Source organism: Dryobates pubescens, chromosome 3 (genome assembly GCF_014839835.1).
Source record: "Dryobates pubescens isolate bDryPub1 chromosome 3, bDryPub1.pri, whole genome shotgun sequence".
NCBI lineage: Eukaryota > Metazoa > Chordata > Aves > Piciformes > Picidae > Dryobates > Dryobates pubescens.
Window position 1 is genome coordinate 4,061,994 of NC_071614.1, and position 16,861 is coordinate 4,078,854.

At 44.1% G+C, this 16,861-nt stretch overlaps 2 protein-coding genes across 4 annotated transcripts in view; one reads left to right on the forward strand and one right to left on the reverse strand.

Annotated features, from left to right (window-relative positions):
- Positions 1 to 1,715: 1,715 nt before the first annotated feature.
- CHCHD7 (coiled-coil-helix-coiled-coil-helix domain containing 7) lies at positions 1,716 to 3,591 on the reverse strand. Its single transcript, XM_009904108.2, has 3 exons — positions 3,463 to 3,591; positions 2,805 to 2,903; positions 1,716 to 2,003 (listed from the first exon to the last, which is right to left on the reverse strand). The coding sequence occupies exons 1-3, from the start codon at positions 3,514 to 3,516 to the stop codon at positions 1,902 to 1,904; spliced, it is 255 nt and encodes an 84-aa protein (XP_009902410.1). The 5' UTR covers positions 3,517 to 3,591; the 3' UTR covers positions 1,716 to 1,901.
- A 3,310-nt stretch (positions 3,592 to 6,901) lies between these two features.
- PLAG1 (PLAG1 zinc finger) overlaps positions 6,902 to 16,861 on the forward strand; it is a 44,578-nt gene continuing 34,618 nt past the window's right edge. For all 3 annotated transcript variants that reach the window (XM_054179387.1, XM_054179380.1, XM_054179395.1), the window contains exon 1: positions 6,902 to 7,095. The gene's annotated coding sequence lies outside the window, so the exon portion shown is untranslated. The remainder of the gene's footprint in view (positions 7,096 to 16,861) is intronic.

Below are 16,861 nucleotides of genomic sequence, written 5' to 3' on the forward strand. Positions count from 1 at the left end.
GGCAACAAACCCACAAGAGTCCAGAGAGACAACCCTAAGGAAAAGGGGACAATCAGCTCCCCCCCAAAATAGCAGATGAAGATCAAATAGAGGCATGGCCAGTGAGGAAGTATTATGGCTAAGTGTGACTAATGAAAGCAAGAACTTCTCTCACTGAGACAAGGAGAGCAAGGAACACAAGACCTTCAAGAGCAGCGGTGTCAGAAAGCCATTGCTGGGCGACATTATTAGATCAGAGGCAGAAAAAAAGCTATCAGGGAAAAATATTGGAAGGAGAAGAGACCAAAATGCTCAAACCAGCAAAAAATAATCGGTACCAAATGGGCAAAAAGGCTGGTACTAGATAGGAGGGCATTGGAAGGAAGTGGCAACAGGATGGTGGGCAAGAAAGAGCCTTTGAATCTGTAATTAAAACTTCTTCTGTTCCACACAACCACAAGAAGAAAATTGTCAGCAAAATACAAGAATTTTAAATGCAGAAAAAGTCATTTGGAATAAAAAAAATCTGATGATCTTCAGCAAAGTCCTATTTCCCTTGCCAGGAACTGACCTCAGCATAGGCTCAGCAAGAGGCAGACTGAGAAAGCATAAAGCTACACACATCAGTACAGCAAGGGTGTGATCAGTCCATTTCAAAACCGAGATGTGCAAAGAGAACAGATGGGAAAGAGAAGGAAAAGCAGATCTCCATTAGTTACTAGTCAGGTCAAACAAGGGGGAAGGTGGAAACAGCATAAAAATCCCACTAAGCAAATAGGTCTCCAGTGGAAAGAAACAAGCCAAGCCAGACAGAAGGAGAAACAGGAAGCCATGAAATCTTTCCAAAACAGTCTAAATAGAGACAACACTTTTATACCATCCTCTGTGAGGTCAGCCAGAGTTCTGCCAACTTGATCACAGCAAGTCCTAAAGGATCTCGCAGGGAACTTGAGCTCATGATGGTGGTTTCTGTTTGACCACAGGGTGCAAGCTTTTAAGCCAGACCAGAAAGTACTGGAGGTAAGAAAGCAATCCATTTCCACTTAGCTGTTCAGTTTAGTTAAGGAATTAATCCCACTGAAGATCAGAGTACCTGTTAAACTGAGCTTTGTAGTCTTGTATGAGTAAGCATTTCCAAACCCAGGGCTTCAGCTGTCCAGAGTCTTAGATAGATGTACTATAGTTAAACCTGCCATGTCACTCAGAGGATATGTTTACATGTCTACAAGTCCCCCACCCCCACATCCCCACCAGCCAAGTATCTATTTACTATCCACAGAAGGCACTACTTGGGCTCAAACCTCAGGAGTTCAGTTCTACCTTCAGCCTCTCTAACCTTCTACGCAGCAAAGCCTGCAGATCTGATTTATGGCAAGCTTCTGCTGTAAATGACGAGTGCAGTGGCAGACCCCATGGCAAGCTTCTTGGATTTGGGGTTTTAGCCCTCACAAACAGGGGACACAATACAACTCACATGGAATACAGTGGTAAGACCATACATGGCAAACACATACTATGCAGGACAGCTGGATGCAAGAGATGTGCTGCACATAGTCTCTCAACCTGCTCCATGCTTAGAACTCCACTGCAAGACTCACCAGCCCCCTCCCTCTTTTCAAACATACTTTCTGTGAGCCCCATTATCTTTCACATTCCAAAGTGAGGTAGCTTCTACTTCCAAAGTGCCTAGGCACATGCTGTGTGGATATCCACATCTTCCAGTGAGAAGCCAAGGTCCCATGATGAGGAGTACAAACAAACCCACGAAGTTCCATCCCAGATAACTCACACATTTCAAAATTTAAGACCTTATTTTAATCCAAGATAAAGCAACTGAAAAGTCCAGTGCATAAAGGGGCAATGTGCTATTGATAAAGTCCTCATATGTACAGTGAAAACAGTCAGTCAATGCAAGTTTCTCCTCAGTAGGGCTGCTCCATTGATTCCAACATTTTCTTTCTCTCTTCTGCTGTGGGCATCTCTGGTTTCACCCCGTTTCTTCTTCTCTCCATCATAATGTTATGCTGAAAATAGAAGAAAGTGACCATGAGAACACAAGACATCTCAGAAGTCTCTAAGCTCCAAATGAATAAGATTCTTTATAGGAAAAGTACTTCTGTTATCCAGAGCCAGACAGTCAGCCTGATTAGCTGATAACTAAACGTGCTAGTACTTAACTGAAGACACCTGATAGTTTAGCTCACTGCTTCAGGAGACAGTGAGTTACAGTATTCCCATTACACTACCCCAGACTTAATGTGCAACTGCCTGTAAATAGTTTTTCCTGGTACTGTGCACATGTATTTAAAGGCTAAGCTAAAAGACTACCACCACAGCATAAGGAAAGAAGAAAGCAGAGAACAGTCTGACTGCACATAGCTCCTCATGATGCCTCCCTACCACAACAGGCACAGAAGCAAGGACACCACCAAATAAGAATGAACTCTTCCTCAGCTGGGTAGTGAAGTAATCATGACCCAAAACAATGGAAAAAACAGATTATCTGACCTCAGGACTTTTGTCTATCTATCCATTTACAGCAGACCTTATCACTAGAAACATCTGACTCAAATTTAGAGGGAAACATATCAGGAACTGGAAGAAGCAACTCACAATCTAAGACAGCAACTGAGAAGAACCAAGTGAAAAAACTATATGCATCTGCTTAAGCCTTCCAGCAACATACCAGGACCACTCTGGCCTGTAAGTCACTAACATGAGTAGCAGTCAGCATGAGCTAAGCCTGAAGAGCTCAGGAAGTATGTCAGGTGTAATGTACTTAGAGCAAAGAATGGAATAAAACTTAGGAAATCTACTGTGCTTACCCAGAATTTTCTGCAGTTTTTGTACTTCAGAAAATAAGCAGCGCACATATCCTTGTTATAGTTGTTGTCATCCATACATTTTCTAGAGGCATCTGTTTCCTTGAACAGGGAAAACACACTTCAGAGCTGAAGGAAGTTACTATACTCAGTGTATAAAAAAACAAACCCAAAATGCCCCAGAATATCCAAGAAGATAGGAGGCAGCTTCTCAGATGAAAGCATGCTGTCAGAGAGAGCAGAGGAACATCTATCACAAAGGATAATCAGCAATTCCAAGCAATGACTTCATTTAGAGATAACAGACATTGGAACTCTTTAAACAGTAAGGATAGAGTCCACAGTTGTTTACAAGGATGCTTGGTAAAACCCACAAGAGACTTAAAAAAAAAAGCCAGCCTGTCTAACCAGGATTTCAGGCTCTGGTTTTAAGGACAGAAAAGTGAAGAGATTGCTATCAGCTGCATTATTCTTGTCTCTGAAGAATTACTCATTGCTATTTCACACTCAACATAACAGAAACCCTCCAGATTTCCCCATCTTTATGCTAAAACACCCATCTAAAAGACCAATGCAAGAGTGCTAAACCAAACCACCCTCTAGAGGATCCATTATTTAACACTGAAACATACAATTAGAAATCCCAGGGTCATCTTCTTACCGCTACACAGGGATTTATATCCTGGTCTCTAAGCTGCCGTGCATGCCTGGACATTCTAGACAGACACTTGTACCCTGGCTAGAAACAGAAAAGAAACAGGTTAAGTATCTACTTGTAACTCAGGTTTAAAACTGAACTCCAGCATGAAATGACAGAATGGTTTGGGCTGGAAGGGACCTTACAGATCATCCAGTTTCAACCCCCCTGGCATGGGAAGGGACATCTCCTGCTAGACCAGGTTGCTCAAGGCCTCATCTGATCTGGCCTTGAACACTTCCAGGGTTGCAGCCTCCACAGCTTCTCTGGACAAGCTGTTCTAAATAATGCACACAGTTTGGTTGTATTTTAAAAGAAATAGATCACCACAAAATTGCTTTAAAAAAAATGTTACCTCAAAAGCTCTAATAGCAAGACAACTCAGGCAAGTTCAGCCTGCCACCAAGACTTACTCCCTGAGAAAATCCTGCAGACAATGGAGCCACGGTGGTGGCTCTCATACCAGCCTGCCAGGTCACTGAGGAAGTGACTGTGTCCAAGAGGAACAGCTCCACAGGAGATACTCACAGCCAACACACCACAGACACTTCAATGAATGGTGTGTGGGAGCAATGGACAAGTAAACTGTGCCAGATCTGTGCTTACTCCTTAGCTGGAGCACATCTATCTGTATCTTCACTGAGCTTTCCCAGGTGTAACAAGTCCCCAGCCATCTCCTGTGCTGCTGTATCAGATAGTTAACAGGAAAAGTTTCACTCCAAAGAGGGACCAGACCCCCTTATACTGTGTATGACACCTTGAAATATATTTTTGTCCAGTTTAGTAGTTTGACATTGACTTCAGGAGCTGTAAGCTTGAGAGACACAGGGTTCAGAGCCAACAGCCTACCCTGATCCAAGATGATGACATCAAGACAAACAGCAGACCTTCATTCCCTTTACAACTTCCCATACATTGCCTCTGGCACACACATGGCCATGCAGGTATCTGTTCCAAACAAATACTAAACCTCACTGAAAATAAATGTTGGCCAGATGACAATGTGAGCCAAGGCAAGCAGAAACACAGGGCTGAAGAAGAGAGAGCTTTCTGCAACAAATTACAGTACAGCTGATGGAGGAAGCTGTGAAAGAACCACCTTGCTAGATTTTCTTCCTTCCTTTTTTGACCCCCTGCTGCTAATTCTGAACTTAAACCTGTCTCTGTTCACATCAGAGATGGGTAACTGCAAGTCTACAGCAAAAAAAACCAGTTTTGCTTGATCTCAGCAAACAAAAATCAGATACTACTCTTCGTAGCTCATAGAGAGAAAATGATGTTTTAAATCTGAAGTTCTTCTCTGGGTATGAATAAGCTATTCCAGGTGACTAAGCCTTAGAATTTACATCCTGTTCAAGTAGCCTCCTGGTGCCCAGAGTATTTTTCACATTCCACATGATTATTTTCTGCAAATGGGCCTTTTAAAGAACAGCATCAGGAAACCCTTCCACTTCCCTTTGAGAACTACCCAGTTTTAAACCAGCTCCAAGTCTGGGTTGTTTGGGGGGTTTGTTTTTGGGGGCATTTTTTGGGGTTTGGTTTTTTTTTTGTATGTGCAAAGGATTTTTGACCAGGTCCTTCCAACTCAAATGCAAGCACAAGCATGCAAAACAGCATCATCCCAGGCTTCAGGGGGTGAGACAGGGGAAAGAAGTAGAAGAAAACAAAAGCAGCATATCACAGTGCCTCAATCTAACCCTTGGGGAGGTTTATGTCTGCGTTTCACTGCTACAGAGGTGTAAGCACCTTTTAAGCAGACGCGCCTCAAGGTGTACGGTATTAGGCTGACTTCAGCATTGCTCTCCGAAAGAGTATTCCTGAGCGGCTGGATGTGTCATCATCAGTGCTCATTACACAAGCTGCAATTAACACTTTCAGTCTGATTACACTACCGGAGTCTGCAACCGTGCGTTGCCTGGTTTTAAAGAACAATACACACAATACATTAAAGACCTACTTACTGAACAGGCAGTTCAGGTTCTCATGAAGCTGCTTAGCTCAAGAGAGAACAAATCCTTGAACATTAATTAATACTACCAAAAAGGTCCGATAGCTGCTGCACGTGTTTCTCTCTCCCAAGCACTTCAGGGTTTGAAACATTATCAGCTGGAAGGGCAGGCAGGTCACAGGGAAACCCTGAAGGAGCAGTTGGGCAGGAAGAGAGCTTTCCCCTCCCCAGGTTTTGCACAGCCTTCCCTTCCTGCTTCCCCAGCACAGGTCTGAACCGGCTACAACCGAAGGCTTGTCTATGCCACAGTTCTTAATTACGCTTTAGCACATTAACAGTTGTAAACTGTACCGCAGAGAAATACACTGCTTGCTAGCGCTCTTTAACCCGAGGGCTTTTCCAGTTCATAAACCATCAGGATATTTTTCTATAGGCTGTCTCCCATTGACAAGTGTTTGGGCTGCCTTTTTTAAACGCATATATACACACACGCGCACAAAATCGCTAATTACGCTGCAATACAGACCGGCTAATTGAACCTTACACCCTGGAGTGAGCGCCGTGTAAAATCCCTACGGTTTTTCACCGCTCTTTGAGCGGCACAAGCGGAGGGGCGGGAGGAGGCTGCCGGCGGATCTGTCCGCTCGCCACGGCCGAGCTGCCTCGCCCAGAAAGGGGCTTGGGGCAGTGGTGGTGGGGACACAAGGCGGATATGGAGGGGAGGGGCTGTCCACCGCCGGACCCAGGAGACACCGGCACCCCGCTCCTGCCTGTCCCCTCCGCCGGTGAGGGACGGAGCAGAAGCCCCCGCGTTCCCTCCCCGCCCGCCCGGGGTGACGGCGGCCGCCCCAAGGGCCACAGTCGCCCAACGGCCGCAAGTCCAGCCCGCTTCCCCCAGCTCCACCTGCCGCTGCACAGCGGAGCCCGGGCCCGGCCGCGGCCGTCGGGCCCCGGCGCCGTCTCCCGGCCAGGAGATAGAGTCTCTCCAGCCCGCGGGCGAGCGGCGAAGGGCGAGCGAGCCTTCCGTCCCGCCCGGCGAGGAAGGAGAAGCGGTGCCCGATCCGTAGGGCACGGCAGCGCGGGCCGCCGGCACTCACCTCCGTCGCCGGCCGTGTCCGCGGGAGCCCCGGGGCGGGAGCGGGGCAGCCCGTCTCCAATTCGAAAGACGTCAGCGGCTCGGGCAGTCCGCTTAAGTACGGGCGCAGCCTACCCCGCTCCCGGCCTCGCTGCTCCCCCCGGCCCAAGCGCCGCGGCCGCCCACGCCCCGGTGGCGCTGAGTGGCAAGGCCTGGCCTCCAATGGCGGCGGCGGCGGGTCCGCCCCGGCCTTGAGCGGCGCCTCCTTCCACCAACGGGGCGGGCGGCGCGGGCCGCAGGCGCCGGCGGCGGGGCGCGGCCGCGGCCCTGACTGACTGGGGGAGGCGTCCAACCCGCGGTGCGTGTGGGCGGCGGGCGGTGTGGGCGCGGCGTGTGCGGCAGGCTGGGCTGCACCGCAGCGCATACACTACAATGGCTGCTGGAAAGAGGGGAAAGCAAACAATTTCCAGGCCCGCCGCGTCCAGCCCGAAATATGGGGAAAAAATTACAGAAAAATCGGAGAACACTGTAAAGGGTGGAAACGGGGCGCAGAGGGGATGCTGAGGCTCCCGCGGTGAGTCTGCTGCGGGTTTGGGGGGCAGGCGCCGGGGTTTAGCAGGGAAATATCAGGGTTATTTAAATTATGAAGGGGGAGGAGGAGAAGGAGGGGGGAGAGGAGAGAGGAGCAGCGAGCAGTGAGGAAAAGTTTGTGTTAACCATCCCTGCCTTCCATCCCACTCCCCCCCATCTCCCGCAGCCCCCCACCACCTCGCGTCGGACCCCCCCGGGGGGGGGGGGAAGGGGGGGAAGCAGGGGAGGGGAGGCGAGGCGAGCGGTGCCCCCCTTCCCCTTCCTCGGAGGGAGAAAGAGATGATTTTCAGAAAAAACCCTCTCTCAGGAGTTTCCTCCACTCCTCCCCTCCCTCCCCGCGGCGCTATGTTGGTTCGCGAAGCGAGCGGGCGAGGCGGCGGGCTGCCCGGGGGACGGCAGGAGGGCGCGGGGTGCCCGCCACCGACCCCCGCGGCGGGCCGGGGCCGGGGCCGCGGCGGCGACGCGGGGCAGGGGCAGGAGCAGGAGCTGCGCGGCCGCCCCCTCCCCTCCTCGCCTCTCCGGAGCCTGTGCTGTGAATGCAGTGACAGCGGCGAGAGCGGCGAGAGGGAGCGGAAGACATTAGAGACCGCGGTGCCGAAAAATGAGGGAAAAAATTAATATAAATTCGCCCCCCGCCTCAAACCGGCCGAATTTCGCACAGAAATTTCCCCCGTGGACCCGGCTACCCGTGGGGTGTCCCCCGGACCTGGCGACCGCGTCTTTTGGGGGGATCCGGAGTGACTTTGGGGCACTCGACCCCCCTTTGCCGTCGTTTTTTGGACAAAAGTTTTTTTTTTTTTCGTAATAAAGAAACGAATTTGCCCGCTCTCCCCCTCCGAGTGGCCCAGAAGCCTTCCCCTTCCCCATCGGTGTGTGTTTAGGGAAAAGTGTGAACCCAAGTAAGTGCTGAGTCGAGTTGCATTGGGGAGGGGGGTTTGCTAACTGAAAGCAGGAGAGATCCGGAGAGAGAGAGAGAGAGAGCAGGGACAGCTTGTTGTCAGTATCATAAACAACCAAAATGGAGGGAGAACTGAGGCATATAACAAAATAAAAATCAGAAAAAAATGCCAAAAAATACCTAAAAATCGGGGCTGCTCCCCCTTTTCTTCCTCAAGGTAGCAGAATAAAACCCGTGTCTTCCCGAGACCGTTTTAAGGTTTCAGGGAGCAAGGAGTTAATATTTATTTTTTTTTTTTTTTGTTGATGAATTCTTTGGGAAGGCAAAAGCCTCTTATAACTCGCCACCGACAATGAGAAAACGTGAAAATCCCTTGCAGGAGAGAGAGGTAGGGGGAGATGATAGTGCAGAAAGTGCATAACTTGAGGGTAATGTGGAGTGATCCCAGATAAGATAAATGCTGTATGTGCTGCTTTATAACTTCCCTTTTTCATGCTTTTTCGGATGTTTGGGGGGCTTGGGGGGACGGGGGCTTCTTTCTTTTCCTTTATCATCGTTTCTATTTTCTTAATATTTCTTTTCTTTCCTTTTTTTTTCACACAACCCCCCCCGGGTTCTTTTTTTTTTTTTTTTTTTTCCTTCTTCTTCTTCTTTTTTTTTTTTTCCCCTCCTTCTTTTTTTTTTTTTTTTTTTTTCGGACCGGAATGTAATGCCTTTGTAGTGTCACTTTCCTGATCTAATTAGGATGTGTGAGGCAAAGAGTAAACCTTTCCGGTTTTATAAAGTGCGTTTTCGTTGCCTTTGAATTTCAAGTTTTCCTGGTGGCTCCCTCCTCTATTTAAACTGGATTCTTTAGGGTGGTGAGGGGTTGAGGTAATGCTCCATAGGGAAAGCAGAGAGGGCTCAGGGGCAGGGCACCTCTTCTTGCCGTGCTTGCTGGTTTCCCTGGCACGTTCGGTTCACCTGTTTGTCCCTCGACAAGAATGTCTCCTGCAGCCTTCTCGGTTTGTTTCTGTAAAATCATGATGCCTCATCTCACCTCACATTGAAGTTAATGCGAAAGTGCTGCTGATGTTGGTTCCACGTGGGATCAGGGACATAGCAGGGCATTTTAAAGAGACAGCTTCTCTTTTCCTAGGGTTATCAGCACCTCTGCAGCACCTCTGTCTCTTGCAGAGGGATGCTTCGTTGTTGGTTTTTTTAATGGAAAGGTATCAAATCGGCCCTGGTCTGATACCTTAAGGCAGGATAACAGGGGGAAACGTGCAGATTCGTTTGGATCAAGGCAATTCTTTTGTGTGTCTTCAGGGGAGTTTTCTTGGTGTGTTAATTGAAATGCTGTGTTTTGGAGAGGTTTTGGAGGGTTTTTGGTGTGTTTTGTGGTGGTGGTGTTTTTTTTTTGGAAATGGGTGTTGCAAAAATGAAATAGACCCAGATTGTTTCATGTTAAAACCCAGTGCTGTTCTGCCAGCTCTTGAGCTCCCTGGGAGGAGACCTGTGTGCACAGGGCAGTTTCACAGACATCTTGTGGAAGTTGTGAAGTGTGTTAGTTTTTTCACTTTGAATAAATTCACTTTTGTTTGGGACACCTGAGTTTGTTGGGGGGAAAAAAAATGTGGAGCTTGTCCTGTACTGAAATGTTCTGAACGGTCCCAAAAGGTTTTGAAAATGGTGAAAGCAGCTGTAGGGTTTCATTGGTCAAAGTAGGGGCTTCTTAGAAGTACACCTTCCCTGTGTAATTATAACATCACTTGGGAGAAGTGCCTCTGGCTTTGTTTAAAACAAGCAAAATCATCCCAAGTGCTGTCTGGTTTCATATGTGTGCCTGCATGCATGCTTTTAACATGGGTTCGGGCTGATTTCGGTTTTTTGCTTAATTTTTAACTTGCAATTGTTGAACTGTAATGATGTGAAGTGCTCTGCTTCTCCCTGGTGTATTTTAATTTTCAGTGAAATATCCTACATTAAAAAAATCAGCATCGCCTCTTAGCGTGGCAATTTGATACCTTTCTGAGGAGTTAGGATGTTTCCTTTACCTGTGCCTTGGTTTTCTGGTCTTTGCCTTTAATTCTAGGTTAAAAAATTGAGTGCAGGGTATGTGGTGGCTGAGGGGAGATGGAGCACTGAGCTTGCAGGGAGGCTGTCTCAGCCAGTGTTTTCTTTGAGCTTGTGGAAGTTAAGTATCAGTTGTGTTAGCCCTCTGTGTGGACTAGTATGTGTTTGCAAATGATCTGGAGCTTCTCTGCATGTGTGACCAAAGAAGCTGTTGTGCAGTAGTTATTGACTGGGATGCAGATTTTGGAAGAAATCTCAAAAGTTTTCCAGTGACTCACAGTTGTGAAAATTAAATCACATTAACTACTCTTAGGCTAGGGGGGGAAAAAAAAGGGAAAGAAAATAAAACCCCAACAAATCAAACAAAAAAACCCCAACAAACCAAAACAAGGCTCATTGAGGAAGAACAATTAATCAGTTTGAATAAAGGAGTGAAAAATGAACATTTTTATTCCTCAAACTTTCTTTTATGGTTTAGAGATCTCTTTCATAGTTAGCAAGAGTTCACACTTGAAAGTGCCGTCCTGACTATTTCTTGCCCCGATCTTTTCTTTTCATTGACTGAAGTAACTTTATCCTGACCCACAGAGAAATTGGATAGATTAACAGCAGCACACCCTGTGTTGGTGTTTTTCATGTACCAGAGTAGATAGGCAGTAGTAGATGTGCAGAACTAACTTTAACAAACTAGTTAATGGTGCTGAGAAAGGGTGTTTAGGAACCCTTCAAATGTTATCTGTGAGCATCAGTATGAAGTGTTTAATGTGTTGCTATGGTTTTTATCAAATTAAGAGCTTCTGTACCATTAATGTTGTAATGCTGAAAATAGGTGTAGGCATTGGCAGTGTCAAGGTGGAAGAAACAGATGTTGTGTGTGGAGTGTCTTTCTTGACTTACAGTTGTGTATTGCAAAGTAAATTCAGTGCATCCAACCATAGGCTAAAATTCAGGACACAGGGAGGATGAAGTGGAAAGGGTGTTCTCACAGAATTTGATACTCTCTTAAAGTGGGTTTAATTTGAAGTTATAATCCAGCTGGTGAGAGTAACAGCAGAAGATAAGTGGTGTTTGGGATTGTTTTTTTGCAATCTGGTTTACTCACTTTCTGTGGGAAACTGAATTAGCCTTCCAGGGATGCTGTGGTGTTAAATAAAAATAGAAGCAGCTTGCAAAGCTTCCCCACTTCTAAGGGCTGAGCTAATCTCCTCTGTGATATGTTGCTCTGATTCTAGATATGGTTCAGTTTGATTATTTTTTTTCTTCAAGATTTTCTAAAACTAAAACACCTGAGGAAACAAATGCTAAAGGCTGTTGTTGCTAAAGTTACCCCACTTTTTATAGGTGAACTGGGGAGCTGTAAATCTACTAAGATCCTTCTTCAATACTTATCAATCCTGTTCAATAAAGTTTAAAAGTTAATAACCTCACTATTCTACAACAGGACAGCAAATACAGGAGTCTAAACTGCCATACATCCAGCTTCTCTCAAATGCTTAGTGGAAGTGTCTCTTGGTGTGGACTTTTTATTTATTAGTTCTCCTGAAAAATTGGTTTCCCAGTGGCAGAACTTTGAGATTTTTTTCTTTTAATTAAGAGGGTTTAAAAAAAGTTTGTGCAGTTCCAAAAGGCACCACATAGAAAGCACAGCCACTTCTAATGGTCGTCCATCTCTGCAGCTAGTCAGGCAAAATGGTGCCCTTAAGTCTCCTCCTTGCAGGGCAGTGCATGTGTTTTCAAATTAATGGGTTAAAGAGGGTACTGCTCGTGTTCTAAAGAAACCACTCTTTGTAGCTGCTCAAGGTTGTTTTGTTGAAAGAGATGTTTTAATTCAGAGTCTAAAGCAGAAGTTTCGAAGCATTTCGTATCTGGAACCTCTTATATTTTTAAAATCAGGGAGTTTTGTCACCAAATACCTTCTGGCAGGGGTCTTGAACAACTTTTATCTGCTTACCAAGGGGAGAGAGTCTGGAAAAGGTGAAAATATGTTAGAGCAGTTAGATCCTTCTGAAATCAGTGTGGAGTTTAAAAGGAGCCTGCAGCCACCAGCACCAAAGTGACAGAGCACTTGTTTTCAGGGAGATAGTCTCCAAATATCTGCTTCTGGGGGGAATTTAGCTTGCACTGCTTGTAAAAGAAATGTGCAGCATCTCCCCTCTGAAGTGCTGAGCATCTTTAACCAATTACCAAATGTTTAGGTAGCCTTAAAAAACTATTTAAAAATAATTCAAATATTAGAACAAAGCAACAGTTTGTATTGATCAAATGTAAAATATTTAGGTTTCTGAAGTGCAAGGGATTATTTTTTTTCAGCATTTATCAGAGCATTCTGGTAGCAGGGAATTGTGTGGCTTTCCTCCTCATCAAAAAAGCCACCTCTAGAATTTAATTAAATTTATATTGATTTTTAAACTCTGCAAACTTGCAGCTTGAACGTAAAAGAGTGAGGAGCTCTGGATAAAAGCACTTGAACAGCTGCCTATATTTTAGTGTAATTTTTTCTTAAGGAATACAGTGACCTTTCAGCTGAAATGGACCAGATTCCAGTTACTGGTTCCTTTGAAATGAGCAGTTCTCCACCAAAAATCAAATGGGAAAAATTCTCATTGCACACAGGTTGCAAAAACCTAATACTGAGCAGAACTGCTCACCACTGCTGCAAGTTCAGTTTTATTTAGGATGGTTTGTTAAAATGGTTTTTGTCTGCTTCAGTCTCATTGTTCACCTGTTGTTAACTGCCTCATCTGAGAGGGGTGACTTAGGAGAAATGAATAGAATTAGAGGGGAGGATAAATTTGGGGGAAGATACATCATGCTCTTCAAAATAGTTGTGTGCTAACAATTGTAAAGGATGGGGCCTTCTCATTGGAGATATTAAAACTGTTAATATTTAAATGGACTCTGCATGTCTTGTAAACTGTTGCTGCAGGGACATGGCATGAAATTAACCACCATACACAGCAGGGGTTTGAGATGGCTGCATGAGTACATACCTGACAGTGAAGGGTGGGAAAGCTTGTTCTTTCTTCTCATGTTGAAGGAATAAATCAGTTTCAGTTATAGCCTTCTTTGTAATAACTTCTGTTCCTTTTCTAATTCACTGTGTGCTCAGAGTGCAGATACTTTGTCAAACACAGTAAAATGCCTGCTCAGGGTGATGGGCTTTTTTTACACATGCCCAACCCTGGTTGGTTTGATAGACTTACAAGGGGACACAAAGAGAGTAGAATGTGGCCCAACCTGCATAATTGTATTTCATTTGTGCAAAGGAAAGGAAAGGGGGAAATAAAAAAATCAGGGCTGAACTAGAATGAAACCAAAAAGTGAAACAGATAAGAGAAATAAATGCAGACAATTATGGTTGTAACACACGGAACAGTAACTCAAAGCTCCAAAGTAAAATAGCTCAGATCGGCTTTGAGAAGTCAAGTGGGAGTCAGGAAAGTAAAACCTGGAATTGCCATCAGATGTAATTAAGAAATAACCATGTAAAGGAACTGGGAGAAATGCAAAAAGTGTCTCTTACAGTAAACTGAATTGCTCTAATCTTCTTTTGCACTTAATGTGCTAAATTCCTCTCTCAAAGGAGAATATCCCTAGAAATCAGATTAGAAAGTGTTTAAAGGGAATTATTTGTCAAAAGTTGCTTTTTTTTTTAACTAAAGTTAGGATAACTAATAATAATCTCTCCCATTTTGCTGTAAATAATACTCAGTTTGATACCATTTAACCATGCAGATTGCACATAGAGTGACTTATGCATTGTATAGGTGATTTACCTGGTAGCCTGACGCTGTGTGTCACTAGCTTGCACCCTAAAAGCTTTTCTTTATGCTTGTGGGTCACATTAAACTTTGGAAACTGCCAAATCTGGAGTATCTCTCATTAAATAAGATGTAGGTGGTTGATTTTGTCTTAGGCACATTTATTGTGAGTTGCCAAGCAATCAAAAAGCAAGGAGAAAAACTTAACCTTCCCTCTTCATTTATTGAGTATGTATTTGTCTGTCACAGTGTATCAGATTTACTAGTGCAGGAGTTCTCTAAAAAGCCCTGCAAACCCTCTGATTCAGAATTGCTGAGCTCTCATTAGCCTAAATGTTTGAGCAGCAGAAAGACCCTCAGTATGCAAATCAGATTTTACTGTCCCAAGTGCTTGTCACTTCTGATAAAAGAGGGTTTTTTTGGTGTGGTGTGTGTATTTGCCATGAGTGTTACATTTATATGCCATAGAGATGCCCACGTTTAAGGAGACACCTGGCTGTGCAGGGAGAATGCCATGTCCTCTGAATCAATTGTGATAGAGGAATTCTTGTTTTCAAAAAGAGCCCTTTTTGAGAAGGCAGAAAGGCAGCTTGCTATTAAATTTCAGTCAAGACTGTATAGTTAGTAATAAAACATTTACAAGTTTGTAAATGTTAGGTTTCTTCAGACTCTTACTGTCACGTGTGGAATTCTCATTTGTACTAATTGTGCCTTTACTACAGCTGCCTACATGCAAGGCTTAGTAATTCCCTATTTATCAGGTGGAAGTACAGATCCAATATCAATATGGGAGTAGAAATTGCCCACAGCAGTTCCTAGGGTTTCTTAAGATGTTGCACTACAAAGGTGTAAATTTATGGTGTTAGCTACCTGTTATCAGTTACTGGTGCTCTTCCCCTCACAAGTACTTTTAAGAAGAGTTGAATATTAAACTGAAATAAAACAGCTCTAAAATCCTGTCAGGGTTTAGTGCTCTGTTTAAAAGCTAAACACAGAGATTGCTCAGGCTTATTTAGTTCACTGGAAGTTACAGTGGTCAACACGCAGAGAATTTGTTTCATCTGGGACACTAGGAAACACTGAACCATGTAGCTTGGAGCTGATCACGACAGAACACCAGTTAATTTCAATCTGTAGATTAGGGGGGCTTTGTTTTGGTTTGGTTTGTTTTCTCCTCTCTGATTTGACAGTTTTCTTAATTCTTCTGAATAGTTGGGATTGTGTTTGGATTTAACCACTTCTAATTCCACCCCAGCACAAACATGTAGCTTATGGCTATATTTTAATCAGCTTCAGAAAAAGGCAATAAAAAAATATTACTGCATCTGTCAGAGGATGGTGTTGCTGCATGCTATTTTAAATGGTGTTTAAATACAGTTATAAGCATACCAGTCCAGTGAAATCAGCTCTAGTCCTCAACAACAAAGTTACATTATTTGTTAGTTTAAAAGTTAACCAAGAATCATAATATGTTAATTGTCCTAATTATGCAGGGTGGGTTTAATATGTGTTGCAATTGCTTTAAACAGTATATGTGAATGATTTCTATCGAACTCATTTGATTTCTCATTACTTGTAAAATGTCATGTTTTCCCAGTTGTAATTTTAAAGGCTTTTTATTATTGTTACTATTTTTTTGCCTTGGCTGCAGGAGTGTATCCTTTGCTTTTTTTCAATAGCCAGCACTTCTTTCACTTACTTAAAACTCTTCCATTCACTCCAAATTATTTTGTGTTGATATTAGTCATTTCTGTGCCGCAGAAGTTTGTGCTGTGGAACACTGTGGAATTAACTTGTGCTGATGATGCTACAAAGGAGAAAAATTGGGTGTAGAGTAACACAGGAAACTTAATCATAGTGGTATTTGGGTGATGGGAATAGTCCCAAACTGGCTGGATGTTAAACGAGCCTGTGAGGAAATAATGTCAGGTTTTGCAGGCTTGTAGTATTAGTGAAATATGTGGCATCACTGTTTCTCAGAAAAAAGACTCAAAGACACTCCCAGCATCAATTGCTGTGGAAGGCAGACAGAGATCTACCTTAGACTTTCAGAAATGATAAAGCATGGAATAAGCTTCTTGGGGGGGAAAAAAACCCAGCTTGTTGTTAGAGATCTCCCCTGCAGCATAATGTTATTTTACCTTTGGCAAACTTCACCGCTTCAGAGTGTTTGAGAACCAGTCAGTTAAGTCCATCTGGAGTTGCACATTTTGCTTTATGTTTTAATCCTGTTCATCATGTAAAACAAACTTCTTGCTCCTCTTTTTGCTTCATTATTTGTACTGAGAGGAAAGTAAACTTGAGGAGTTTTTAACTGCCTTGAATGATCATTTGATTGGAGTAGGAAGGTGCTCTCATTTGGGGAGGTCGACTCTGTGTTATTCTTTTCTACTTTTCTGTAGTTTTCCTAGTAAAAATACTGAACATAAAAGGAGACTGGATCTTTTCTTCAAGCCCTGATGACGAGGGAGGTGTGGTCAGGAAGGGGCTCTGATGACTTAAATCACTGCCCCTAAGCCTCTCAAAAAAATTAACTCCTGTGAATTTGTGATTTCAGGCGCACAGTGATGTTGCAACTTTGAAACTGATAATATATTCAGTCATCTTGAGATGAGCTCCACAGTTCTTCATTAGGCAGATTGAATTCCCTAAAGGTTTTGTCTGAATAAGTACTTGAGTATTGTGCTGTTTGTTCCAGTTTTCATCAGGAATCAAGCCACAGAAAGTCTCTCAACTCTGAGTAAACCCTCAAAGGCTTCATGGATGCCCTAAACCTCCTCTAATTCCTGTTATAGTTTTAGTTGCTGAACTGTGGTTGAAGGTCAAATGAACCTTTCTGCTCAGCGTCTGAATTCTATCATAGAGGAGGAAGTTTGATATTTGGAGGTAGTTTTAGCATAAAGGTTTTATGTAGATAAGTTAACAGTCTCAAAGGCAGGCAGAAATGCTGCTGTCGGGTTGCAAATGCTCTGTAACTGTTACATGAAGTAGTACTTAAATCACATTTGTTCATCAAGGTATTAGAACTCAGCTTG

Coding starts and splice junctions, on each gene's coding strand:
- CHCHD7 (XM_009904108.2), bottom strand. CDS start 3,516: ATGTCCAGGCATGCACGGCAGCTTAGAGACCAGGATATAAATCCCTGT. Junction 2,904..3,462: donor ATATAAATCCCTGTGTAGCG/GTAAGAAGATGA, acceptor TCCCTGTTCAAG/GAAACAGATGCCTCTAGAAA. Junction 2,004..2,804: donor AAAACTGCAGAAAATTCTGG/GTAAGCACAGTA, acceptor TTCTATTTTCAG/CATAACATTATGATGGAGAG.